Genomic DNA, 27248 nt, shown 5'->3' with positions numbered 1-27248 from the left:
ATCACTTATTCTTTCGATAACATTGTGGATTTTCTCTTTTTGATCTGAAGTCGGAATACATTTGAGAAAATCTACCCATTGAACCATAAAATACCAGTCGCTAGTCGCCATCCTGCACGAATCTTATGACTAACGTCCTCGTCAACCCTGCCATTGCTTTAAAGAATTGATCCTGGATATTGAAATGCATCCCTCCTAAGCATTACGATTGGTTAAATGGATATCCCGTCGTCAGTCCGATCATTACAGTGAGACTTTTTGCACTCGTAGCTTGTGTGGGAATTTTTTTTTTTTTGAAGGAAAGATAGGCTTGAACAACCATAGTTTATTAAATTACCTCATTAAAACTGAGGTTTGAAGGGATACATGATGGTGGAGAATCACCATTACAGGAATCCTGATAACATCAGTATCAATTACATCAATGGGAAACAAAAAGAAACAACTAGTACTAAATTTACAGATTTCGAAACATAAAGAAACGAAAAACCGAAATTGTACTAATTTACAGTTTGTCAACGAAATTGACAACCTTCTAATGGTTATTGATTCGATTCCTGATCCTTTGATTCTTCATCATCAACATCATATATGTAAGATGCTTCCACTGTAAAGAAGTAATAAGCCCAAATTGACACTATCACAATCAATATCGGTATTAATTTCCGAAGTAGATCGTCGTCTTCCATAACATACTTGAAAACGATGCCGCAACTCCACCAATCAATGCCATAATGGCTATCAGAAAACAAATCCGAATAGCATGAAGAATCCATCAGATTCATGAGAAAAACAAATACAAACATATAAAAAACCTAAATATTGTTGCCTGAAACAACAATTTGTTTTATTTATTTATCTAATAGTACAAACTAACTACTAATTGTATCCAAATCTAACCGAAGGATCTGAAAGATGCAGACCAAATCCAGTAGATTTGAAATACAATGGAAAATTTTTTGATAAGAATTTGTGAAGTCGGAGATTTTTTATTTTTTTTTCCTCAGAGAAGGGAAAAACGGTTATTGGAGAGGAGAGGACAGTCCGGTTCCACTTGTGTGGGAATTTCACATATTCATGGATGATTTGTGTTTGCAAAACATGAGTCGTCTGAAACGCATAATCCCCATGAGGTGGAGTTGAGGACTTGTCTTTTTTCTCCTCTTGTGGAACCAGCCCCTGGACTTCAAAATGGTGGCCCAAAGTAAACACACCTAAACCCGAAGGTTATCTACACTTTAACCAATATTCAAGCGGTCATAATGTCAGACAAATTCATCGTCGCGAGATTCATCATTTGTTTCTAGACTTCATTTAGGTTCCAAAGAATAATCCTAATCACAGCGTGGTTATTTAAACCTTTTCATCTTGGATCAAATTTTCAGTTCTTTCAAGATTTCGACATCTTAAATCAAAATTAGGGATTTCTATCTCAATCTTTCTCAGAATCACAATCGTTCTAGGGTTTTGGAAATATTCTTTGCGTACTATTACATCTATCAACAAATGATAACGCACTAAAGAAATTTAAAATCGATTGAAGAGAGATTTTGATCACTAAAGTTCAAATGGTTAGTAATCAAGAAGAAACTAAAGGTAATTTTAATATTGAACTTTCAATGTTTGGATTGAATCGAAAAGATGTAGATGAAATTGATACAGAAGAAGAAGAAGTTCCAAAACATCTTAATACTATCAATAGTTCTGGTGGATTTCTCGTGGTTTCTTCAGACAAATTGTCTGTTCAGTATACAAATGTTAGTTTACATGGACATGATGTTGGAGTAATACAAGGGAATTGTCCTGCTCCGTCCAAAAGACTGGTTTATTATTTTGAAATCTATGTAAAGAATTCAGGAACAAAAGGGCAACTCGCTATTGGTTTCAGTAGCGAAAATTTCAAGATGAGACGACAACCTGGGTAAGGATTTCAAATTTCTAGTTAGTTAATGACAGATTGCTATTTTCTCTGTTCTTTGTTTAAACTATGTGCAAGCTTGTTGTGTCTCTGTTATAACACTTCTTGATTGTTGCTCATCCATTTTACCTGGGAAATTTCTTGATTGTTGCTCATTCATTTTTCCTGGGAAATTTTATTGGGCAATTATTTTGTGCCTTGTTTTGGTTACATTAAGATAGCTAACACAACTTACTTGCATTTGGTAGTTGGGAAGCAAACAGTTTCGGATATCATGGTGATGATGGGCTGCTTTACCGAGGACATGGAAAGGGTGAAAGCTTTGGTCCGACTTTCACAGCTGGTGATACAGTCGGTGGTGGTATTAATTATGCATCACAAGAATTATTTTTCACGTAAGGCATTTGCTTATTTCAATTACTGCAGTAGTTAGTGATTGATAGGGTATAGTTTACTTTTCAGGGAATGCCTCTATGCTGGCCGGTTCTATATTTCTTGTTTTCTTTTTCCCTTAAACTTGTTAAGACGATTGCCCACCAACTTCTGAATTATCCATAGTACCGGCTATAGTTTTACAGATGTTGCATAAATTACATTTGGGGGATCTTATGGAGACTAGATGTTGTTGTGCAGTAAAAATGGCGAGCTAATCGGAACAGTTTACAAGGATGTGAAGGGCCCCTTATATCCCACTATTGCTGTTCACAGTCAAAATGAGGAGTATGCCTGCTTTCCTTTGCTGATAGATCTTTCTCCTTCGCTTCATGATATTGCTGTACTTGAATTCATGCAGTGAGAAAGCAATAAATATTGGTCTTATATCATTTATTTCTGGAAGACATTTTGGTTAATTTGTTTTCAAAGTTCATTTTCATGTTCTGTAAACCTTCACTCTCCATTTGGAGTTTCGAAGTTTGGAACTATGTGAACTGTTACTGGTAGTAAGAGTCCGCCATACATGCTACTCTTTCTTCATGTCTGTGGTCAGTCACTCTGAAGGTGGTAACTAGTAGGGCTTTGAATGCCAGGTTTTCCCTAAATATAAAGAAACAATTCTAGTGTGTTCTTTGGAAACCTTTGACGGGTTGTAGTCACATGGGTCAGAAGTTCCAAATTGATCTTCTACGGTAGAGGTTCCGATATTGCCTACTTTAAAAGGGAACCGGATAGTTTCTCAAAACATTTTGTTTCACACAGCATTTATATGTGTAGAGACATGCCTATGAACCATTTATAGTGCATAAAGAGAATTTTAGTTAGGAGAATGTCTTAATTAAGAATGTGTAGTCGATAATTTTTTTCTTGCACACAAGTATGTCCGACACATAAGCTTGGCTGTTTATTTTGTTTGTATTTTGAATTTATTTCTGCTTTCTTATGTTAGTTGTCATTCAGTATGCAATCCTCTTCTAGTTTTCCCCTTTATTCCTTAATTTTTAGTGTCATATGCGTAGAAAACCTTTTGTACCTTGCTGATGGGATTTTGATGTAAATTATTAGGGTGAATGTAAACTTCGGACAGAAGCCATACGTTTTTGATTTGAAGGTAAGCTACAGTTTGATTTTCTGTCTGTTTTCTCAAGTCCATTTGTTCTTTATTATCAGTTCCTTAGAATGTTGTTATTATTGAAGTTACTACACTGCTAATAATGAGGTGTTTGAAATGATTAACAAGGGATATAATTTCAGGTGTTATTTAAACCTAATGCCTATAGGTGGTTACTACATACATATAAATATAATTGTCTTTCTTGTTATTATTAATTTTTCTTTGTCACCATCAGCGTGTCAATTGGTCTTAATGGCGTCTTCTTGTTATTTTGTTTAGGCATTTACTTTGGAAGAAAGATTGAAGCAACAGATGACAATTGAAAGAATATCATTGCCGCATAATGTTAGTCATGGGTATGTATTTGATTGGAATTTATTGCGCTAATACTGCGTCATATTAGTGCATGCAAAAATAGACGGGTTGCAAAATAATTCATTACCACCGAAGAAAAGTCTGAAGCTTGTTCTGGAAAGAGGAAAGTAGTGTAATAATGTCAGCAAATATGTAACCTTGAGACTACCTTTTTATTCTAATGTAAATAAGTATGCTGTACGTTTGAACCTTGAATCATTTCTAATCAGCCAAATCATCAATGCAATGGATGCATAGTAATTACATTGCGGTTTTCTCACTCTTTCATGTCTAAGAATATCCAAGTGTGGGGACGGGAAATGTACCACATCTTCTTGTCATTCACTCATTAGTATCTATTATGGTTGCTCGTGTACCTTCGTGATTTAGTTAACTGTTCCATGTTTTGTTTTCAGAATTATTCGTTCCTACTTGATACATTATGGATATCAAGAGACTCTAAATTCACTGGACTTGTCAAGTAGAAGTACCCTTTCGCCTGTCCCTGTAGCTCAAGAAAATGGCTCCACCGAACAAGAAGACGGGTATGCATTAGGCCACAGAAGGACTCTACGCCAGGTATGTAGTTACTGTTAAGTTGTGCATTGCATAGCTTCTTGTTTGATAGGAGCATATTTTCTAGGCTTGTTTCAGATTTTCTTATTTAGTTATTTTTAAGTCTTGCATACCTTCTTCAACTTCTTGTTCGACTAAGTGACTGGGGACTGGTTAGTTTTTCTTGTATCTTCAGAGTATCAGTTTAACTGTGTTGCTGGCTCGGTGGTATTTGAAATTGGACTAGTTATCCTCTTAAAGAACTTACGCGTCTTAAGTTACTTATCTAGTAGAAAAATCATTACACCCGAGCCTTTAATCAGCTGTTGGTTTTAGCTAAAGGATCGCTTTGTGTTTTCTAATAATCATTATACTATAATCTTCACCTGAAGTCTTCTAACAGGTATCTGTTTTTGCTGGATCTCTTTGTGAATTCAAATTTGGTAGTTCTTTAAGTAATAGTGCATCCTTTTTTTTTGTAATATTGCTAGTTGTGTAGTCTTAGTGTCACAGATGGCCACCGTTGTCAGAGTAAAGTGGCCACAGATTTACTCATGTAAGCAGTGAAGAGGGAGGAATTTTCAGTTAACAACTTAGTAACCTGTGCCTTAGCTATTTGAGTCTTGATGCTAAACTTTAATATGTATCATCTATTTCCTTTGCTCTTCTGATTTGGCTAATTGCACCAGTAGGCCAGAGTTTAGAAATGCACTTTGTTCATCTTAAAATTGAGTAGCATAGAAGACACTGAATGGTGTTTGCAATTTGCACTTGTGTGCATATCACTTTATTTTTGCTTTGACGTAACAGTTTATATTATTTGTCTTGATCTGCTTTATACGCTGGTATAATATTTATGTCAATAGTTCAAACTGGGCTGCTGAACAAAAACATTTTTCTAAGAACAACTTCTAGTCTGGTAAAATACTCGCCGAATATCATTTTTTGTCCAGCTATTTGTCCCCGTAGTCTTTTAGATGTTTTTAGTGCTGATGGATTTTTGATGTGCTTCATAAGCAACGTACTTGTAGTGGTAAAGCAAGTATGGCCTTGCATGTTTTATTTTCTGCTGTACATAGAATTATTTACAGATTCTAACTTACTACCTATACTAATGAAGCTCATTAGAAGTGGAGATATTGATGCCGCATTTGAGAAACTTCGGGAATGGTATCCACAGATAGTGGAGGTAAAGTTGTTGTAATAACCTTCAGGAATATACTTGTTTTCTTTCTTCATTTTCTCTTCTTTCTTTTATAAACTAAATTTGCCAATACTAGTATGATATCGCTCTTGATAACACAAGCTTTTATCTTGTAATATTAATAGATAGAGAAATCTTGAGCTAGGTTCTGGATAATGGAGTTGGAATTTTCATTTTTCCTGAGGGTTTGATATATCTATTGAATCTCGTTGAGATCAGTGATACTTGGATGAAGTTTAGAAATTTATGATTTTTGGGAAAGGCTCAAACAACTTTATCCAGAATGCCTAAGCTTATGCCTAATTGCTTACGCAATGAATTGTACGAAGCAAAGAAATGTAAGAAAGTATGTCCATAAACATAATCATGTAGTCTACATGAATTAAACCACTCATGACCGTACGAAACAAATGAAGGGTGTGGCATCAATATTCACAGCACTACTCATTAGGGTAGTCAGTGGTGACTTTGTACCATTATAGTCTATGATGGGTGACACATTCTTTTAGTGACCTCAAAGAAAGACTTTTTCTTTATTCAAAAATCAAATAACATGAGCATGAAAGCTTGATCTTTGTTGTGGTGTTCCAATGGTATAAATCGTGAATTATTTTGCATTTTTATCCTAATTTGCCAATATGAGTTTAACATCTTTTGGTGTCTGCTCATATCTCAGCTGTCTGGAGCTGCAAATCATGTGACACATTTTTTATTCGGTGCAGGATGAGAATTCAACTATCTGCTTTCTTCTTCACTGTCAGAAGTTTATCGAACTTGTTCAGGTGGTTGCCTTGTTTTGCTTTGATTTTGTCTTTTTTTTCATCTTTTAAGCTTTTATACTTTTATAATTTATTCTGTTCATGCTTTGTAAACTTGAGTCCCAATTTGTGACCCTGTTTTAACCAGGATGCATATTCCTCCTCCTATCAGTCCTTTTGTTTTCGAGGATTTTTTTTTTTTTTAGTTTTTCCTTGTTGTAAATCATTACTGTTGCTTTGGAAATTCGGAAAAATAAGAAAGCTACATAGTTATCTCGATTTTATCATATAATTAAAATTTAAATACAAATAGGAAAAGCAAAGGGCGTCTGTTGTTGGGTTTGAGATCTTTTTTCTATTACTAAAGATAGATTCATCAAGCATTTGTTACTAACTTCTTGGTTCTCCTTGATTATCCTTTAACATGTGAACTGTGCTATCTGATGCTTCTTAACAAGTTTAACAATATCTTGGATGTTTGTTTCTGTGTCTTTTAGTTACTAAGCATCCTGGACATATTATATTTTTGATTACTTGTTGTGCATGTTGATCCTTTAAATTTTAGGCAAACTGACAGATTACATATTGGGTTCTGAGAAATCTTTTGATTAGACCAATGATGGATTCCTTCTAGAACCAGAGATGAGTAATCTTCTGATCACTCATTTGATTGGACTCGCTCAGTAGTTGCTATAATGCTGAACATGGATGTGTAGCATTCAGATTTTTGACCAAGCCTACATGATGGATATGTGTTATTGACCAGCAGCTCTGCGTGGCACGAAGCAGCAATTTATTTCTGTAATTAGCTGGGAAATGTTATTTCAGATCTTAAAGAATGGCACAATCTGATGCATATGATTAATTGCTACTGTTTATAGAGAAATGTCCCACAAACTTGTTCCATTTCATTTCAGAGTTCCAACGAAATGAGTTGTACAAAATTTTGTGATTAATATTTATTTTGTGATGCTTTATGTAGATTTTAGTGAACTCATATATGATTTTGACGCATATAAACGCAGGTTGGAGACCTTGAGGGTGCTGTTAAGTTTGCAAGGGCTGAACTTGCAAAGTTCTTTAAGAATGCTTCATTGGTGGTTATACTCAAGGTAATATTGCAAAGTTTTTGTAGCCTTCTTTCATTCTACTTCGGCTATGGAATTTGAGAAACTACAACATTTCGAGCTCTGATAGTCAGAAATATTCTGCTGAAGATGTGCTATGTTACTCTCAAAAAAGATTGTCCTGATTCTATTTCATTGCTTGTTCTGTAGACTTGTGTTGCTTTGATAGCATACGAAGAACCGTTGAAATCCCCTGTAGGCTATTTACTGGGCATGTCTCAGCGTGAAGTAGTAGCAGATGCAGTTAACGCAATGATCCTGACTACAAATCCAGAGGCGAAAGATGCACATAGTTGTCCGCGCTCACATCTTGAAAAGTTGTTACGGCAATTGAGTGCTTGTTGTTTGGAGAGAAGGCATTTGAATGGAGGCCAAGGAGAAGCATTCCATCTGCAGAGAGTTTTAGAGAATGTTAAAGGAGGGTAAATATGGGAAACATCTAAAATAGCGATGTGCAGAATAGCTTGGATTGAATATTGGCGGTAGACAAAGAATGTCTTGGATTGAATTTTGATATTTGTATTTGAACTGCCGCTTCGCCCCAATTGCCCCTTCGGTAACTGTAATATAATATTGATTTTCCATTAGTTTTCAAAACTGAATCGAAGCTAAGTTGCACTCTTTATTTACGCGTGGATTGTTGTCCTTTCTGTTATGTCCATTATACACGTGTCAGTTGGTTAGTTGGTCTATTAACGGTTGTATTAGCTATACTAGTTTTACGCCCGTGGGGTTGCTTCTCATCTTTCAAGAAAAAAAAATTAAAAAACAAATAAGATATTTTGTTTTTTTTTGAAGGTTATTATCGGGCGGTCACATTCCATTAAAGGGGCGTCACCTAATAGGACAAAAACGGATCACTCATATGTAATTTTAAAAATCTCTTATCTCAAATAATTTGTAATGACCAAACAATTCTTATTTAGTTAATTTTAATTTAATTTAATTAGATAATAATTAAATTAATGAATTTTGTCATATATTTGATGAATTCTGGGACAGTTTTTGTGGGAAGAAAAACTAGATTGAAGAAAAAAGTTTAGATTTTTCCACTTACTGCTCATGTTACGGTTGGGTTGAAGCTTCGTTCCCAACCGTAATCTGTACTTACGGTTAGGTTTGGATAAATCTGGACGTAACTCGATACGGTTGGAAAAATTAGTCAATAAACAGGCCGTAAAATCAACTTCTACGGTTGGAATTAATCCAAACCTGGACGTAAAACTACATGCAAATCAAAATTTACAGTTGGAATTAATCCAAACCTGGCCGTAAGTTCTTCATAAACTAAAGTTACGGCTAGAAAAGCAGTACCGAACCTAGACGTAACACTAGCAGAAACATACTGGAACCTTAATGTTACTTCAATTTCATTCAATCTAACCTATTTTAAGCACAAAAACGAGTAAACAAAGATGGGTTTGTTCGATTATTACCTAACATACACCATGGGTTGTTGTTGTTGAGGAGTTTGAAATTCTGGTTCTTCAGTTGCTTGAATCGATTGTTGTTGAATTAGAATATAAAAGATTAGGTTTTTAAGTTTTTATTTTAGTTACAGGGTAATCTAGACATTTTGTATTTGTATTAGGATATCCCATAACCACTTGTTTGGAAACTAAGAATCCAAGTGAAGCCCCTCTATTGGAGTGTGACGCCCCAATAATAGCCTTCTTTTTTTGTTTATGGGAAAACTTAGGCCCCAAAAGAGCAAGCGCCTAAGACTGATACAAGATAGTTGCAGGAAATGGTCTACCCATCCTGCCAGCATTGTTCTTACATAAAAGTGCTAAATTAAAAGTATCCATATTTTGGAGGCGATGGATAAGAGAAAGTTTGAGTAAAACAAAAGTAACTGGAATGATATCAATAGCATGATTATCCTCCTGATGTTTGTTTCTTTCATAGTAGCTTAGATGAAATCTTCCTTTGACGGCTTCATGGTATAGAGATTTGAAGTGAGTGAGAACTTCCATTGATTCAACAGATACTTCTATGTTGGTATGCTGCATTTCTTTGGCCCATTGGAAAGCTAAATATGCTCCTCCTGTTCCCCAAACTCCACTGTATCCTGGATATCCTCTGGTTCCAATGATGTTTCCTGCAAAATCAACCATAGTCAGAGCAGTATAATAGAGTGAACTGTCAGGGTCTTGTAAAGTGCAGATCTTGATAGTTTTTCCAAATCCAGTTGATCCATGCACTTCCAGATCATAAGTAGTGTTATTATGGTTCATGGATGAACCACTTTCCTCAGGTAAAAGAGGAAAATCATTCATGATATGCTATGGCAGATGATGGATTCTATGATGGTTGCAAAGATGTTGAGTAATGCGCATAACAGTAACTACAGCTTTTGGCTCAACTTGTTTGAATATCCAATCACATCTGGCTTTCCAGATATACCAGCATGTAGTGACATAAATGCTGCAGTCTTTGTTGGCTACCCCAGTCTGAAACCAGGAGTTAAGCCAATCTATGAAGATAGTATTGTATCAAACTGAGAATTATGGGGACCAAGAATTTCTTGCCATACTGAATGAGCAGCAGGGAAGTTTAGAAACATGTGTGTCATAGTTTCTTGTTCCCCACTATTCCACACAATACATAGAGGGTCAATGTAGTGTAGTATGCTAGATGTTTTAGCATTACTAGGTAGAATCCCATAGGCACACTTCCAGATGAATATCCTGATGACTGGGGCCACATCCAAGTGCCATATTGCTCCCCAGTTTATTGATTGAGTATCATTGTTGTACAGGGTGTCAATCTTTGTTTTATATAGCTCTTTGACAGAGAATGTTCCTGTGTTGTTTAGCTTCAAAATTATCTTATCCTCCTCTTGTGTGTGAGTTTGTAGATTAAGAATTTCTTGAGCAGTGGAGTTGCATAAGTATTGTTGCACTAAATTTTCATCCCAATTACCATCTTGTATGAGTAGAGCCCACATATTCCATTTGGTGAGGGAAATGTTGAGGTTTATTGATTCTTGTAGAAGTTCCTGGTATCCAGATGCCATCCCAAATTTTTATTTTTCTTCCATTCCCAATTCTCCAGACACAGTGTTGTTGAATATTGCTTATGCCTTTTAGGATACCTTTCCATATCCAGGAGTCCCCCTCTTTTGAATGGGTGTCCATTTTGAGTACATTTATGCCATTGAGGTATTATGCATCCATGAGTTTGTACCAGAGGGAGTCCTTATCCTGCTCAAGTATCCAACCAATTTTGGTTATCATAGAGTTGTTGAACAATTCCATGTTCATGAAGCCTAGACCTCCCAACTCTTTTGGTTTGCAAACTGCAGTCCAAGCCTTGGGGTAGTAGCCAGTGGGGTTTTCCAAGTTTTTCCCTCAAAATAAATCTCTTTGAAGGTTGTTGATGTCTTTGCAGGTCTTCTTGGGAATCCTAAAACAGTTCATTTGGTAGATGCAATCAGAGGATGTTACAGATTTGATGAGCACTTCTTTTCCTGCAGGATTCATTGGCACATTTTTCCAGCTAGAAAGTCTAAGTTTCATCTTTTCAACACCAGGTTTGAAAGAAGTTATCTTGCTTCTATGAGTGAAGAGAGGTGAACCAAGGTATTTATCATCTAATTGAAGTAGTTGTACCCCCATAGAGTTACTGATTTAGGGAATGAGGCTTGAATCAGTGTTCTTACTGAAGAAGACACCAGATTCGGTGAAGTTTATAAGTTGCCCAGAAGAGTGACCAAATATCTGGAGGATTTTCATCATGTTTTGAGATTCTGTTAAATTGGTGTTTGTGGGTGAAAACTGCTTCTGTCGATTTTGGTAATTTTGTGTGGATGAGAAACGAGTCTAAACCCTAAACAATGCACTGCACGGGAGTACTTTTGATTCGAGAGATCAATATGTACAATCCAGTCCTAAACCAAGAAATGGACGTTTCATGCTTGCTTCGGTCACAAAGTGAAGGAGAAGGGTTGGTCTTAGGGAGGGAGGCGAAGAAAGTTTTGAGACCAGAATCGTTGATTCTGAAGGTGTGGTTGTTTACGACTTGTATCAGAAAGTAGAACTGGCTATCAGAATGGAAAGCTATCAGGTGATTTCTGGATACTGTGTTGTTCTCTTCCCAAAACTTGTTATCTGGTGGAAATAGGTGAAACCTATTTATACAAGTCGTAATAAAACGTACCCTGGTCTCATATGAAGAGGAAACGATTGAGTGGTGGAAGAGTAATGTGTAACGTCAGGAATTATGCTTCCATAATGAAGGAGGTGGATCCGTTTACACCATTACTTCTTACCATTACTAACCTCCCCGCTTTATGACACTTTCTTATAACGGGCGTATTGCACGCCGCACGTTGTAAACTGCCAGACAAATACCCTGATGAGCATCCCCCAGTTTGTGACATGTTTGATGTCTCGAGTGTTTTCGGGGAAACATGTAGCATTTTGCTACGTGTGGCAAGTTAAAATCAAGAGGCTTGCCGCAGTAAAATAACATGTGATGCTATTAGGCTTGTCTTGGCTGGTCGCCTAGAACTTGCCACAAGTCTGTTAGTTCGGTGGCGAACTTCGGTGCCTGAGATCGCATCTCATGAGGAAGGGTATTCGTTGATTATGGCTACCTTGTGTTGGCGCCTGATAATGGCGCAGTGGCGTTTTGGTGTACGCCAGTGGCAATGTGGCATGGCTCGTGCATGCCAGTGGCACGGTGGTGCAAGTGGCGCCTGCCGTAGCCATGGCCACTAGATTTAGGCGGCTGGTCGCCTAAAACTTGTCACAAGCCTGTCAGCTCGGTGGCGGACTTGGATGGCTGAGATTGTATCTCATGATAATGGTAGCCGTCGATTATGGGTACCTTCTGTTGGCGCCTGATAATGGTACAGTGGCGCCTTTAGCGCACGCCAGTGGTATTGTGGCATGGTTGGCATAGTTCGTGCATACCAGTGGCGTGGTGGAGTGGATGACATAGTTTGTGCATGCCAGCGACACGATAGTGTAAGTGGCGCCTGGCATGGCCACTGAAATTTTGGCACGTTGGTGTTAGACTCAAACGTGGTGTGGTAACATCAGTTTTAATGGCCACATTGATCCCCATGTTCTGTCGATCATTGTTTGGCTCGGTTGGCATGACAACTTTGCCTAAATTAGGTTTTGGCATGTCGAAACCCTAATTAGCATATATGGCATGTAGCATGCGGTAGGTGGCCGCGGCATGGAATTTTATACAAACGATGCCAGAGTCATGCCGGAGGAGCCATAGGCAGGCCACCATGTAAAAACATCCACATGAACATATATTTCCACGAGTGGCCATGGTGTGGCGCCTTTTTTAGGGTTCCCTAAATCCGTACGACTTGCGACATGTTGCGGGCTCGAGGTGACATAGTTTTGGGCCACCATTAGAAATTATGGTTTCATCCACCGCCACTAGAGCATGGCCGCGCCTAGGGTTCAGGCTAGCCAAATTGAAGTCCGTTGTGAAGCTAGTCACACACGGAGAGTGGGTTGGCAAGTTTTGGCGTGCTATCGCGGTAAGTGGCGCGTTTGGCATGTGCACTTGGCATGCCTGTTTGGCATGTGCGCCTGACATGTTTGTTTTTGGCATGTTTGGCATGTCGTTAGTATGTTGGCATGGTTTTGGGAATCCAACTTAATATGGCGACCTCTTGATACAATTTCCACCTCTTTTAAGGCTGTGACAAGTTTAGAGCAACCTGATTGGTCAATGAAAGTAGGGAGCCAGCCAAGCATGGGAGTGACTACCCTTTTGGTGCGCGTGGCAGGTTTAATGCGACCTGATTGGTCGATGGGGAATATGGCCGACAAGTATGGTCCCAACCACAATTCATGGGAGTGTGGCAGGTTTAAGGCGACCTGATTGGCCGATAAAGGAGTAGGGTCGGTTAGGTAACATGGGGCGTGGCCAAGTGGCGCCATATGGCATGTGTTGTGGCCACGCTTCCTCTCATTGTTGCTCCTTCTTCGTGGCTCCGCTACTCTTTGTTTTCTGATTTTGGGCTGGACTCTGCACCTTATTAATCCGCGGTGGATCATTTGCTTAGTTGCTTAAGCGTAATTTCAACCAACGGGGTCTAATATACTGCGCAGGGCGTAAAAACCCTAATTTTTCAAATTAGTCAGGTTCATGAGTTTTTTGTGAGTTATCACAAAATTAATTGGATTTTGTGTGCTGCCACAAAATTCCTTATTTACAGAGTGCAGTGTGCTTTCTGTCTGAGCATTTTGTGCAATGGCCTTAACTTTGGTACTTGGAAATCCGTGCTACTCTGCTGCGGGTGAACACAAATTCGTCATGCCATACCGATATTAAGAGTTCTGCCGGGGAACATAGCACAGGAAAAGTACTCAGTGAATCTTATATTAATAAGTAATATAGGCAGGGTGCCGAAATTTACAGAACATCTGGGATGGTTGATACATGCGCCAGTCTGGATAAATTTCATGTAAATATATTGAACGACTCAATAAATATGCCGGTGGAGAGGTTGAACACTCATCACTTTACATGGCCCCGTTTCTTTGCAGAGTGACGACACATTAAATGTGAGGTTTTACAATTTTAACCTTGAACTAGAAACCACCATCAACATTAAGTCCCCTGCTTAGCACGTAACAGTGACATTGTTGCGGGGTAAGCATGAGATGGTGACAGATGAGGATAAAAATCAAAAGGGAAGACATTAAGAGATTGCCAGGAAAATTCGACTAAACTTTGGCAAGAGGCATGAGTAGTCTATGATCCTTGTGTTGGCATACTTCTGGCTTGGCCACAGGGTGCTGATGCCATGAAGTGTTGGCGCAGTGATCCTTAATACAAAGATGAGTGCTGAGGTGGTGAAGCCGTCATCACTATGACAACAGTAGTGAGTGTTGGGGAGTTTGAACGTCTCAACATTAAGAGGAAAGATGTGTCGAGGCAGTATGCCTAACAACACAGTGGTGAGTGTTGAGGAAATTTCCACGTCTCAACACTAAGGGAAAATATGTGTTGAGGAAGTTTTCCTGGCAACACGGATGTGTTGAGGCAGTTTGTCTGGAAACACAGTGGTGAGTGTTGAGGAAATTTCCACGTTTCAACACTAAGGAAAAAATATGTGTTGAGGCGGTTTTCCTGGCAACACGGATGTGGTAAGTGTTGAGGAAATTTCCACGTCTAAACACTAAGGCAAAAAATATGTGTTGAGGCAGTTTTCCTGGAAACATGGATGTGGTGAGCGTTGAGGAAATTTCCACGTCTCAACACCAAGGGAAAAAAATATGTGTTGAGGCAGTTTGCCTGGCAATACAGATGTGGTGAGTGTTGAGGAAATTTCCACGTCTCAACACTAAGGGAAAAAATATGTGTTGAGGCAGTTTGCATGGCAACAAGGATGTGGTGAGTGTTGAGGAAATTTCCACGTCTCAACACCAAGGAAAAAAATATGTGTTGAGGTAGTTTGCCTGGCAACACGGATGTGGTGAGTGTTGAGGAAATTTCCACGTCTCAACACTAAGGGAAAAAATATGTGTTGAGGCAGTTTACCTGGCAACACGGATGTGTTGAGTGTTGAGGAAATTTCCACGTCTCAACACTAAGGGAAAATATGTATTGAGGCAGTATGTCTGGCAACACAGTAGTGAGTGTTGAGGAATTTGCACGTCTCAACACTAAGAGAAAAGATGTGTTGAGGCAGCATGCCTGGCAACACAGTGGTGAGTGTTGAGGAATTTGCACGTCTCAATGCTAAGAGGAAAACGTGTTGAGGTATTATGCATGACAACACAATAGTGGTGTTGAGGAATTTCCACGTCTCAACACCAAGAGGAGGGTGTGTTGAGGCAGCATGCCTGGCAATACAATAGTGAGTGTTGAGGAATTTTCACGTCTCAACACTAAGAGAAAGGATGTGTTGAGGAAGCATGCCTAGCAACACAGTAGTGAGTGTTGAGGAATTTACACGTCTCAACACTAAGAGGAAAAATGTGTTGAGGCAATATGCCTGACAACACAATAGTGGTGTTGAGGAATTTGCACGTCTCAACACCAAAAGGAGAGTGTGTTGAGGCATCATGCTTGACAACACAGTAGTGGGTGTTGAGGAATTTACACGTCTCAACACGAAGAGGAAAGGTGTGTTGAGGAAACATGCCTGGCAACACAGTAGTGAGTGTTGAGGAATTTACACGCCTCAACATTAAGAGGAAGGATGTGTTGAGGAAGCATGCCTAGCAACACAGTAGTGAGTGTTCGGGAATTTACACGTCTCAACAAGAGGAAAGGATGTGTTGAGGAAGCATGCCTAGCAACACAGTAGTGAGTGTTGAGGAATTTACACGTCTCAACACTAAGAGGAAAGGATGTGTTGAGGAAGCATTCCTAACAACACAATAGTGAGTGTTGAGGAATTTACACGTCTCAACACTAAGAGGAAAGGATGTGTTGAGGAAGCATGCCTAGAAACATAGTAGTGAGTGTTGAGGAATTTACACGTCTCAACACTAAGAGAAAAAATGTGTTGAGGCAGTATGCTTGACAACATAATAGTGGTGTTGAGGAATTTTCACGTCTCAACACCAAAAGGAGATTGTGTTGAGGCAGCATGCCTGACAACATAATAGCGAGTGTTGAGGAATTTACACGTCTCAACACTAAGAGATTTAAAACTTATTTGATATGCCTAATAGATATAAAACATTAGTTTAAGGATAGTTACTTAGCTCTGTCTCCGCTAGGCATGTCCATCGCGCATGACTGGGCTTTATGTGTATCAGGCTCTCCCGTGAGTAAGCAGCGTGACAAAAGTCCCCATGTGTAATTATCCTAAGCTTATTTCCTCATGGAAGATGTGCTTCCATTGCATTCGCTGGTAAGGCGGTGACTGCGTTTAAACTTCTAAACCTGAAGGAGGCTTCAGTCCCCAAGCGTAGCTTACTTTTATTGTACCACCTTGAATCCGCGCCTCTGTGATTTGATACAAGTTTATCGTACTCTCCTGAATGGGATGCTTGGAACATCACATGGACGAAATATTATTTGTAGTGGTTGCTGCTATGGTGAAGCTCAAACGAGCAACAACGGTTCTTGGTAGAGCTGTGATCAGGAGAGATTTGGCTGGCTGCGATCACAATCCTTGACAGGGAGGAGTGGCGGCTATGGGAACGAACCTTGGTAGGAAGGAGTGGCGGCTCCTGGAGCGAAACGTGGAAGCGGAGCGGCTTCTGGGGAGAACGTTGAAGCGGCTCCTGGAGTGAAACGTGGAAGCGGACCGGCTTCTGGAGCGAAACGTTGAAGAGGAGCGGCTTCTGGAGGTGAGACGCTGAAGCGGCTCCTAGAGTGAAACGTTGAAGCGGAGCGGCTTATGGGGAGAATGTTGAAGCGGCTCCTGGAGTGAAACGTGGAAGCGGAGCGGCTTCTGGGGAGAACGTTGAAGCGGCTCCTGGAGTGAAACGTGGAAGCGGAGCGGCTTCTGGAGCGAAACGTTGAAGCGGAGCGGTTCTGGAAACGAAAAGTTGAAGCGGCTCCTGGAGCAAAGTTCGAAGCGCCAACGCAACACGGATGAGAGCTTGAAAATATATCTCGGCGCTGTACCTTGGAGAAATAAAAAAATCTCACACACATGCTCCATCATAGATTACATGGTTTTGTGAACAGAGTCCCCAGAAAGCATTAATACACAACTCCACCAATTGATGTTTGGTCACATTTGGTTTATGACAATCTAACGCCCTAATTCTCAATCCCTTGACTAATCATTCAGATGTTCATTGTTTCGCTCCTTTTGAGTCGTGTCCATGTCCGTCTGAGCCTTAGCAAAAACTTCTTGTATTTCCATCAAATCAACAATGGTAATAGGGATCGACTTCCTCTGGATCCTCCAGTCTCTCGTCCTGATGGTAGAGTAGCAGCGGCTCTAGCGACGGTTGGAGATGTCACACTTGAAGAAACGTTGGGGGTGGCGACAGCGGCTCTGGCTCTGGTGATCGGAGGTGTAACACCCGAAGAAACATTTTCCGTGTCGCTGGTGTTGACAGTTGGCATGTTAATGCCACTGGTAAGAACGTTAACACCGAGGATAATTTCAGCGCTAGTGTTTTCAGGGTTTGTTGCTGATCCGGACCTGAGTTCCACCATCTTGAGATCGGGATTGAAAAATGAAATCGTAAATTGGAAATTGATATTGCAATCAAGAGATTAATTCTCCCAATGTGGTCGCCAATTGTTTGTGGGTGAAAACTGCTTTTGCCGATTTTGGTAATTTTGTGTGGATGAGAAACGAGTCTAGACCCTAAACAATGCACTGCACGGGAGTACTTTTGATTCGAGAGATCAATCTGTACAATCCTGGTCTAAACCAAGAAATGGCCGTTCCAGGCTTGCTTCGGTCACAAAGTGAAGGAGAAGGGTTGGTCTTAGGGAGGGAAGCGAAGAAAGTTTTGAGACCAGAATCGTTGATTTTGAAGGTGTGGTTGTTTACGACTTGTATTAGAAAGTAGAACTGGCTAGCAGAATGGAAAACTATCAGGTGATTTCTGGATGTTGTGTTGTTCTCTGACCAAAACTTGTTGTCTGGTGGAAATAGGTGAAACCTATTTATACAAGTCGTAATAAAACGTAGCCTGATCTCATAGGAAGTGGAAACGATTGAGCGGTGGAAGAGTAACGTGTAACATGAGGAATTAATCTTCCATATCCCAAAACCCGCTGATCACAAAAGGATTGAGTTGGTCGCAGACGGAAGTGATTCCTAGTTTTCTAGGTAATATATATCGGGTCCCACTATAAATAGAGCGATGGTTAAAAGCGAAAAATTACAAAAACACTTTGCGAAAGAGATACGACAGAAGAGAGAGAAGATGTTTGTTACGTTTCCATCTTCTTCTTCGTCTCCTCTTCATTCCCCATCAGTATTTTCTAGGGTTCTAACTTATAGGAATTATTCAATAGTGTAGGCGTAATCTGGTTATGGAAGAAGAGGAAGATAGATACAGATAAGAGGAGAGATTGAATTTTATTAAGAAGAAGAAGAACAAAAAGAAAAAAAGAGATCGAAATGGGGAAAGGATCAGTTTCGTTTCCCCGGAAGATCTTAAGGCGTCGAAATAAGAAGTCCACTGAGATGCAACCAAAACAAACTGATCATATTAATAATTTTATCAACTCTAATCCCAACAATTCAGTTGGAGTTGTTCCGACTTCCTCAGCAAAACCTAAAAAGAAGACCGGTAATGCCAGATTATGGATGAAGTTTAATCAGTTTGGTGAATCGGAGGTTTCTGAACTGGATAAGAGTGCTATTATTAAGCGGGTGTCGATTCCTGCTCGGGACCTTAGAATTCTTGGTCCTGTCTTTTCTCAGTCTTCTAATATACTAGGTAATTCTTTTACTTTCTGATTTTAGGGTTTTAATTTGATTTTCTGTGATTTTTTAGTTAGATAGTCAGATATGATTTTGTTGATTTATAGTATGGTTTAGGTTGTTTCATCCTAAATAACAGTAATGGAGAAAATCATATCAGAATAATGTTCTGATATGATTTTGTAAACTTTATACGAAAGACACATGGCATTGCAATTTCATAACGGAAGCAGCATAGAGAAAAGGAAACGGGAAACAAAAATATATCAGCAAATACTATATTGACTAAATTGTGCTAATTGATTGGGTCTTTGGTCTTGGTTTCAAAAGTAGGACTGCTAATTAGCTTTACACTCCTTGTCAGTCACTTCAAGTAACATATACCTATAACCTACTCTAGGCAGAACAAATAATAGAAGAAGCTGGACTAGGAGGATTTGGAATATCTATAGTCCCTTCCAACATCAGGACAACAAATGATTGCCAATAACACAATCCTGAAGCTATAGACATCTGCTTTCACTGTGATAGGTATGCTCTGTTATCACTCAGGACCTCAGGTGCAGCATACCCTCTAGTTCCTCTCTTTGGAGTGAGTGTACATGTCTCATCTTGCTTTGGTAGTTTAGCCAGTCCGAAGTCCACAATTTTGGCGCCGTTGTTCTGGTGCCAAAATTGCCAATATCTATAGTCCCTTCCAACATCAGGACAACAAATGATTGCCAGTAACACAATCCTGAAGCTATAGACATCTGCTTTCACTGTGATAGGTATGCTCTGTTATCACTCAGGACCTCAGGTGCAGCATACCCTCTAGTTCCTCTCTTTGGAGTGAGTGTACATGTCTCATCTTGCTTTGGTAGTTTAGCCAGTCCGAAGTCCACAATTTTGGCGCCGTTGTTCTGGTGCATGAGTATGCTTGTGGCTTTGTATCACAGTGGATAATCTGGTTTTCATATTCTTCATGCAATTGGAGAATGCCTCTGGCAACGGAGTCCAAAAATCTTCAAGCAGTTTCCACTCTTTCATTCCAAGATGGGTGTTCTTCATACTTAGAGAGGAAGTCTGCAACGGAGCCGTTTATCATGTACTCTTATACCAGAAGACCATTAGTTCCCCGTTTGCAGTAACCTAAAAGGTGAACCAAATTTCTCTAATAGGTTCTCCCTGTTGCCTTCATCTCATCTAAACACTCTCCTTCTCCTTCATCAACCATTTTCTCTAGTCCCTTGACAGCAATGTTTGTCTAGGTTGTATTTGATCATTTCCCTTTGTAGACAGTTCCAAAAGTATCCCTTCCTATACATCCTTAACATTATCTGTTGGCTGTTCAAGTTCCTCATAAGTGAATGACCGAAGAGACATCTCCACGCTCAATCCAATGCTCGACTGTCCGGGAATCTTTTTCTAGGTTGATCGACGTCTGTGAATAATAAAACTTCAAACTCCATCGAGAAAGGCAAAGCAAAAGTAACAAAACGAACAATTGCTGTTAGAATGTAAAATCAAGACATCCTTTTTTCTATTCTTGCTTTGATTTTGAGTGGAGGTCTGATATGAATATAATACATGATACTGAGATATTGTGTAAATTAAAGAACTGTATACACTAGTTTATGTTATGGATGTTTTTTTAATTATAGAATTGAATGTTTGATTGCTTATCACATAATAACAATATGTAAATCTTAGGAAAAAAGAAGATAATCATACCAGTAACTGGGGATGTAAGTTCTGCAAGTTTTATCTCACTTGATTTTGCAGGACAGGGTATATTACCGTGTGCTCACTGGCACGAAATGGATAACAGTGTTTCCTCAATGCAAATTATGGTTCAGATTTGCTTGACGGCAAGTTAGACCATTATATGCTATAACAGTATCTGTTTCGTGTTTTTGCATTCAGGAAAGAGCTCATGTCCACCAATTTCTTTACTGGTCTTGTAGATTTCAGTTTATGAAATGTTTTTAGGCATGTATGATATTTATTTATTTTTTTGCCTGAGAAGTAATTTATTGGATTGTCTAGGAGAGTATCAATTAGTCCTTTGCTGGGTTTTTTTCATCTTTAGATCTTTTACAGTAACGCCTATAAATCTTTCTAGGACTGATCTTCACCCGGAATGATTTCTATGTATATTGATAGTTATTGATCAGTGATTACTTTTTTTTCTTAAAGTCAAATGTATACTGATTGTTTGTTGCATCGGAATTGCAGCCAGAGAGAAAGCAATGGTTGTCAATTTGGAATTTATAAAGGCTATAGTTACAGCTGAAGAAGTGTTGCTGCTAGATCCTCTTTGTCAGGAAGTTATTCCATTCGTGGAACAACTAAAGCAACAACTTCCTCATAATAGACAACCCAAGACTCATGAGGTCGGTGCTGAAGCAGCTGAAGGTCTTCAGTCTGAGCTTCCCTTTGAGTTTCAGGTGTTAGAGATTGCATTAGAGGTTGTATGTACATACTTGGATTCCAATGTGGCTGACCTGGAGAGGAATGCGTACCCTGTGTTAGATGAGCTGGCTAGGAATGTTAGCACCAAGAATCTTGAACTAGTCCGAAGTTTGAAAAGCACTCTCACTCGCCTGCTTGCTCGTGTACAAAAGGTACGTCACTTATCTTTCTATGTATTTGAAGTTTGTTACAAGACTATTTGAAGTTTATGAGTTGCATCATGTCTTTGTTACAAGACTAAATAATTGTCTTATAGTTTCTAGAAATTTGTGAAATTTATATTAGGGACTCAAAGAAGTAGTACATAACGTAAATGGATTTTTGTTAGGGACTCAAAGAAGTGGTACGAAACGTAAATGGAAATTTAGCTTTCTCCATTTGTGGAAAAATGTGATTTTTCTTGTTTGCTACTGCATATCTATGTTAAAATTATTTACAGGGAGCTCCATATGACCATATCGGTGCATTTTCCACCAATGAATGAATGTGTTGTTCTTTATATAACAAGTAGATGAAAGCTATGAAATTTGAACTAATACGAAGTTAAAAATGTGACAGTGGGGCAATCAGAAATGAGTGGCAGCCGTGTTAGCTAGTGAGGGTTCTTTAGCTGGCAGGGTCACATGCTAATTGGAAGTAATAACAAAATAACATAATCATCTGGAAGTTGATAACTTATTGTGATGTGATTCACAAAAAGCACAAGAATACTGAAGGCTCATAATTTAGAGATGCGCTTTGGGAAATAACTTTTCTAGGATTTAGTGTTTCGAGGACATCGCGGTTTATGTTGAGGAAGCGCCTTGAGTTCTTTCTGTGCTGTTCCTTTTTTCTCTCATTAGGATATTGGCCTGACCTTAAACTATTGAGTTACACACCCTTGTTAAACTAGAAAGAGATAGCAACAACTTAACAGAATAAAAAAGTCAATGTTAATAGATGCAGGTCGAAAAGAAAGACGTGAAAATGTGGTTTTTGATTTGCCTTGGTAGGAGTCATCTTCTAAAGTGTTAGTTTCCAATAGAAACGAATATTATGCTAGGTATCCTGTGTTTGGACCAATGTAGTAGCAAGTACTTCAAAACCAGAGGATTGAACTTCTGCAAATATGGGGAAGTCTTGCTGCAAGGAGTATTTGAGATTATTAAGAAGGTGAGGGTGGTTGGAACTTGAAACATATCATAGGAGTCTTTTCTTATACAGGACACAGTGACACAGGAGGTCGTAATACTTACTCCGAGAAATAAAATAGGGATATGTAGACTAATAAACATGAGTAATTTGATATGGGGCCCGGGGGATTATAATACGATTAGGAGATGTTTCATATTTCGAAGTGAGCTGCTGAAAACTTTTCTGTTATTAAGGACAATGCGATTCATATGATATTCATAATTTCAGTTTAAAACTTGGTATCTCTGAAATCTGAGTGAACTGATGGAGGAAGCATAAACATTACTGGTGGATCATAATATGATTAGAAGATATTTCATATTTAGAAGTGAGCTGCTGAAAACTTCTCTGTTGTTAAGGACAATGAGATTCGTATGATAATTCATAATGTTAGTTTAAGACTTGTTATTTCTGAAATCTGAGCGAACTGACGGAGAAAGCATGAACAGTAACCACAGTTTTGAACTTCCATTTAATACCATGTGTTACAATGTCCTTTTGATAGTATCTGTTTTGCAGAATAATTCTTCTCTGTGTGTGGTTGCACATGTTACATATTCATAGTGGTGGGTGAGAAACTCATGCATTCTAGGTCTTGAGTGGGTTAGAGACTTAGAGTTTCTCATGAACTTGACATCTCCTGTTGTTTTTATTTAGCAAGTCAACCCACCGAGGGTTTGAAATATCTATATGCAGCTCTTTCTTTATGCTTTCATTCATGAACAAGCTGGTACATTGTGTATATTTTCGTCCAATATCTGTACTCTTTTATTATGGTAATGCTTCAGCTAGTGTTGAATGGCCTTAATTCTTATGGCAGGTTAGGGATGAACTTGAGCATCTTTTAGATGATAATGAGGATATGGCGCAGTTATACTTAACTAGGAAGTTCATCCAGAATCAGCAATCAGAAGCATTAATGGGGACCATGGGTTCAAACAGCAATGTTACCATTGGACCTAACCTTCGAAGACTTGATTCTAATAAGAGTGCAAGTCTGATTACTAGCAATCGTTTCGATGATCATGATGATGTTGAGGATTTGGAGATGTTGCTGGAGGCTTATTTCATGCAGCTGGATGGGACTCGTAACAAAATATTGTCGGTAAGTTTACCTTGTTGGAGTAATGAATAAGATCTGTTTTGTTTTTTGATACCTGGGTCGGAGTAGTACACCCTACATAACATACATTGTCTTTATATCCTCCCTGCACACTAAAACTGTATCATGAGCTTATTTCATAATGCATTATGCAATCATTATGAGAGTTTAAAGCAAACTAAAATCATTTGTCCAACTATTTCTTGCGGTGCAGTGAACCCTAAACTTCAAGAAACAGAGTTGAAAGTGGCTAAATAGAGTAAAACAAAAGCTCAAATTTTTTAATTCATCTTTTTATATATTAAGCTAGAATAGTTATGTTTTTCTGAACATGCACAGGTGAGAGAATATATTGATGATACAGAAGATTACGTCAACATCCAACTTGACAACCAAAGAAATGAACTCATTCAACTCCAGCTGACATTGACCATTGCTTCATTTGCCATAGCTGTTGAGACTCTGATCGCTGGTACTTTTGGTATGAACATTCCTTGCCTGCTTTACCGTATTGAAGGAATCTTTGGCCCTATTGTTGGAGGTAGTTCAGCTGGATGCTTCTTGATGTTCCTCCTCATGTTAGCTTATGCTAGATGGAAAAAGCTACTTGGGTCTTGACTTGTCTTATTGTTGTTTTCTTTTGGATGCAAGAAGAATTTTATTAATGAATTTAAGAGATTACACTTCGATCATGATCAACCCAATCTTGAATATCAAGAGGAAGATCGGATTGAAATTCAAAATTTGACTTTAAAGATCTAGCTTTTTTTGCTATCTTATCAGCTATTCTATTAGCATCCCTCTTAACTGAAACACACTGCCACTGATCTATCTTCTTTTTTTTTATCAGAACCACTGATCTATCTTACTCAAAAGAAACTTAATATCCAGAATTAATGACCGGTTCATCCAATGAACATAGTAGGTTTGTTCATTGATAAACTTTATTAGAACTTCACTATATGATTCTAAAACAACTTTCTTAAAATTCCTTGTTACTGCAAAGTTAACAGCTGCAAACATGGCCTTGCAATCCCGCTCCTCCACTTCAATCCCTGCTTTAATTCCTCCATCAAAGCATGCTCCTTGAGCACCAATGCAAATACCTGCAACATCTCGCACAAATCATTGTAAAGTATTATGTATAAAAGATGCATCAAAATTGATCTCCAAATACTCAATATCCGGAGGTTTCCATCTTTGAATCTGTATAGAACTATTATTATGAGTAATTTGAATTGTACCAGGACTAGTTAGATTATTAATACCATCTACTGGCAATGCTCTATTAGGATTAATATTCTCAGAAACTTTAGAACACCTATCCTTCCAAATGGTCCAAGATGTTACCATAAGCAACTTATTAATATCCTGTCTGTTGATGCCTGAACCAAAAGTCAAATTAGTTCTTGCAAAGAACCAAGACATAGCCCAGTTTCTAGAAGTTCCATGCTGAGTTAAAATGCTACCTGCATTGATATTAACAGTGAAAAGACGAGGGTACCCAAATATACCTCAATTTAAAACTTTTCCACCTATAAGTCCTTTCTCCGAAAGTGATTGTCTATGAACTGAGTCGAGACAATACAACGAATCGGTTCGCACTTCGTGTGATCGTCTATGGATACGAGATCGAGACAATACGACAACAAGATAACTTGCATGATTGACTATGGATACAAGATTAAGACAATACAACAACGAAGTATGATTACTTGATAATAGGTTTGGACTTAACCAAACACTATAGGATTGCTATCAAGTAATTAGGAATTAACGTTTGTGTATTTTACTTCTAGTTATAATAAAAACAATTATAATTGCGGAAATAGAAAAGTAAAAGACACAACAAGATTTTGTTAACGAGGAAACCGTAAACGCAGAAAACCCCCGGGACCTTGTCCAGAATTGAATACTCTCAGAATTAAGCCGCTATACAAAATCTAAACCAACTTCGTATAGTTGAGACCAAGCAACTAAACCTATAGTTCACCTAGTTCCCTCAGTATCCCTGCGCCTCCAACTTGCAATAAGTCACGCACTTGGAACAATTCCTTTGGTTCGTATTCCAAACAGTATAGAAACAACAAATCTGTTCGGTAACAACTCTTTTCAAACAACGTGATATGAGTTTGACAAAAGGCTCTTCCGTTTATCCCAATAAACTCCTTTGTCGGCTTCTTAGATCAATCTATCCAATAACAATTACCAAAGTAATTATCAAGATTTTGCAATCAATACTTTGAATCACAAAGAATTGTATTGATGCCGATCTACTCAACTAATCAATCAAATCTATCACAAAGATAAACCGATTATAATTGGATCCTTTTCCATCCGAAACAAGTATTGTGCACGCTAAAGATTATGAACCCAAATATTTTCTTTGTCTTCAAATCTTATTTGATCTTCAATAAACACCTCCACACAATCAACTTGAATCTCTTGTGATCAATCACACACAAAACGGAGTCTGTTAACAATGGATTATCACAAGACGCCTTTAGATCTATAAACAGTCTAAAGATCCCCGTCGAAACTTCGATCTAGTTTGAGTGAATCTTATATATCAGAAGAGAAGATTCTCAAACATACTAGGTTCAATCAAAGTTCAACAACCGTTAGTCAATCAAATCAATCGAAAACTAATAATAAACTGCAATTATCTAGTTTCCCACCAACGGTACTCGTAGAACTTCTCAATCCCAAAGAAGTCTTTAAAACGAGCAATCGTAAGAGATTTCGCCTAATTAGGGTACTTTCCTCTCCGAATAGACGGCTCCACCAGTAACAACACAACTAGGTAGTTTTGATGGCTCTGAGGATTAGTTTGCTCGAAATGCAAACTTCAATATTTATAGACCAAGGAAGTTTGGACACCAAGGAATTTCCAAAACCGAATATTCTCAAAGATATGCAATAAAGCCAAAATCGGTTTTCATAATTCCTGGAAATGCTCTGTCCAAATATTGACCGAAATCTCAGTAGAAAATCTCCAATTAGTAAATGCATATTACCAATTTTTATTTTCTAAAGATATGCATTTAATTGCTGGAAATTAAAAGCATATAAAATTAAAAACCTTAATTAAAAGATTCTCAATTTATTTCGATCCGGGATTCACCTTTAGTTATTAAGGAATATCTTTGAACAATAATAGATAAGAGTTACTGCACATGTTCAAAGTATGTCGACATCTTTACTTTGTAAATCCTTTTTAATATTTACAATCTTGGAACCGATTTTCCATACTTCCAAACGAGTTTAGAATTGGTTCATCTGATTTCCAAGAACTATGTGATTGATCAAAAACATTCAATCACCAATCATGGGTTTAACGGTTCTACCAAACACAAGTTCGGTTCTACCTCCAAGTGGATACTAGGATCGGTTACAGTAGTTTCCATAAAATGGTTAACTAAGTACCGGGATCCGTTACCACTATTTATGGTACTTACTTGTGATCGGTTGCACAAGTCATATGATCGGTTGCTCCAATTACTAAAACTTGTTAACCCATTACAATGATCGATTACACATCTTGTGATTAGTCCCACCAAGTTCTAGGATCGGTTACCCAATGACTAGGAATGGTCACACCAATTACAAATATCGATCATACCATCTCAGGTGATTACTTAAGATTGGTTTCACTAATAAAAGTCATACCGATACATAAGTCAGGCATTGTGAATAGTTTTACCAAGATACATAAACAA

General features: G+C 38.4%; 2 protein-coding genes across 2 annotated transcripts; both read left to right on the top strand.

The window, feature by feature from the left end:
• The first annotated feature begins 1240 nt into the window (after window positions 1-1240).
• LOC113356568 (ran-binding protein M homolog) lies at window positions 1241-8191 on the top strand. The gene is made up of 10 exons (XM_026599740.1): window positions 1241-1921; window positions 2167-2313; window positions 2552-2638; window positions 3419-3464; window positions 3747-3823; window positions 4238-4400; window positions 5497-5565; window positions 6303-6362; window positions 7364-7450; window positions 7616-8191. Exons 1-10 carry the CDS (start codon window positions 1569-1571, stop codon window positions 7889-7891), a joined length of 1365 nt encoding a protein of 454 aa, XP_026455525.1. The 5' UTR covers window positions 1241-1568; the 3' UTR covers window positions 7892-8191.
• A 10082-nt stretch (window positions 8192-18273) lies between these two features.
• Window positions 18274-24320, top strand: LOC113356567 (magnesium transporter MRS2-4-like). The gene is made up of 4 exons (XM_026599739.1): window positions 18274-18816; window positions 21018-21406; window positions 23248-23532; window positions 23869-24320. Exons 1-4 carry the CDS (start codon window positions 18495-18497, stop codon window positions 24145-24147), a joined length of 1275 nt encoding a protein of 424 aa, XP_026455524.1. The 5' UTR covers window positions 18274-18494; the 3' UTR covers window positions 24148-24320.
• The last annotated feature ends 2928 nt before the right edge of the window (window positions 24321-27248 follow it).

The sequence above is a fragment of the Papaver somniferum genome, chromosome 3, assembly GCF_003573695.1.
Source record: "Papaver somniferum cultivar HN1 chromosome 3, ASM357369v1, whole genome shotgun sequence".
In the NCBI taxonomy this organism is placed as follows: domain Eukaryota; kingdom Viridiplantae; phylum Streptophyta; class Magnoliopsida; order Ranunculales; family Papaveraceae; genus Papaver; species Papaver somniferum.
This window is presented reverse-complemented; position numbering and strand designations above follow the sequence as displayed.

Excerpts from the sequence above, each read along its gene's own strand:
- LOC113356568 (XM_026599740.1), top strand. The coding sequence starts at position 1,569 with ATGGTTAGTAATCAAGAAGAAACTAAAGGTAATTTTAATATTGAACTT. Across the intron at positions 6,363-7,363 it reads AGTTTATCGAACTTGTTCAG|GTTGGAGACCTTGAGGGTGC; the intron begins GTGGTTGCCTTG and ends ATATAAACGCAG. Across the intron at positions 7,451-7,615 it reads CATTGGTGGTTATACTCAAG|ACTTGTGTTGCTTTGATAGC; the intron begins GTAATATTGCAA and ends CTTGTTCTGTAG.
- LOC113356567 (XM_026599739.1), top strand. The coding sequence starts at position 18,495 with ATGGGGAAAGGATCAGTTTCGTTTCCCCGGAAGATCTTAAGGCGTCGA. Across the intron at positions 21,407-23,247 it reads TGCTTGCTCGTGTACAAAAG|GTTAGGGATGAACTTGAGCA; the intron begins GTACGTCACTTA and ends TTCTTATGGCAG. Across the intron at positions 23,533-23,868 it reads CTCGTAACAAAATATTGTCG|GTGAGAGAATATATTGATGA; the intron begins GTAAGTTTACCT and ends GAACATGCACAG.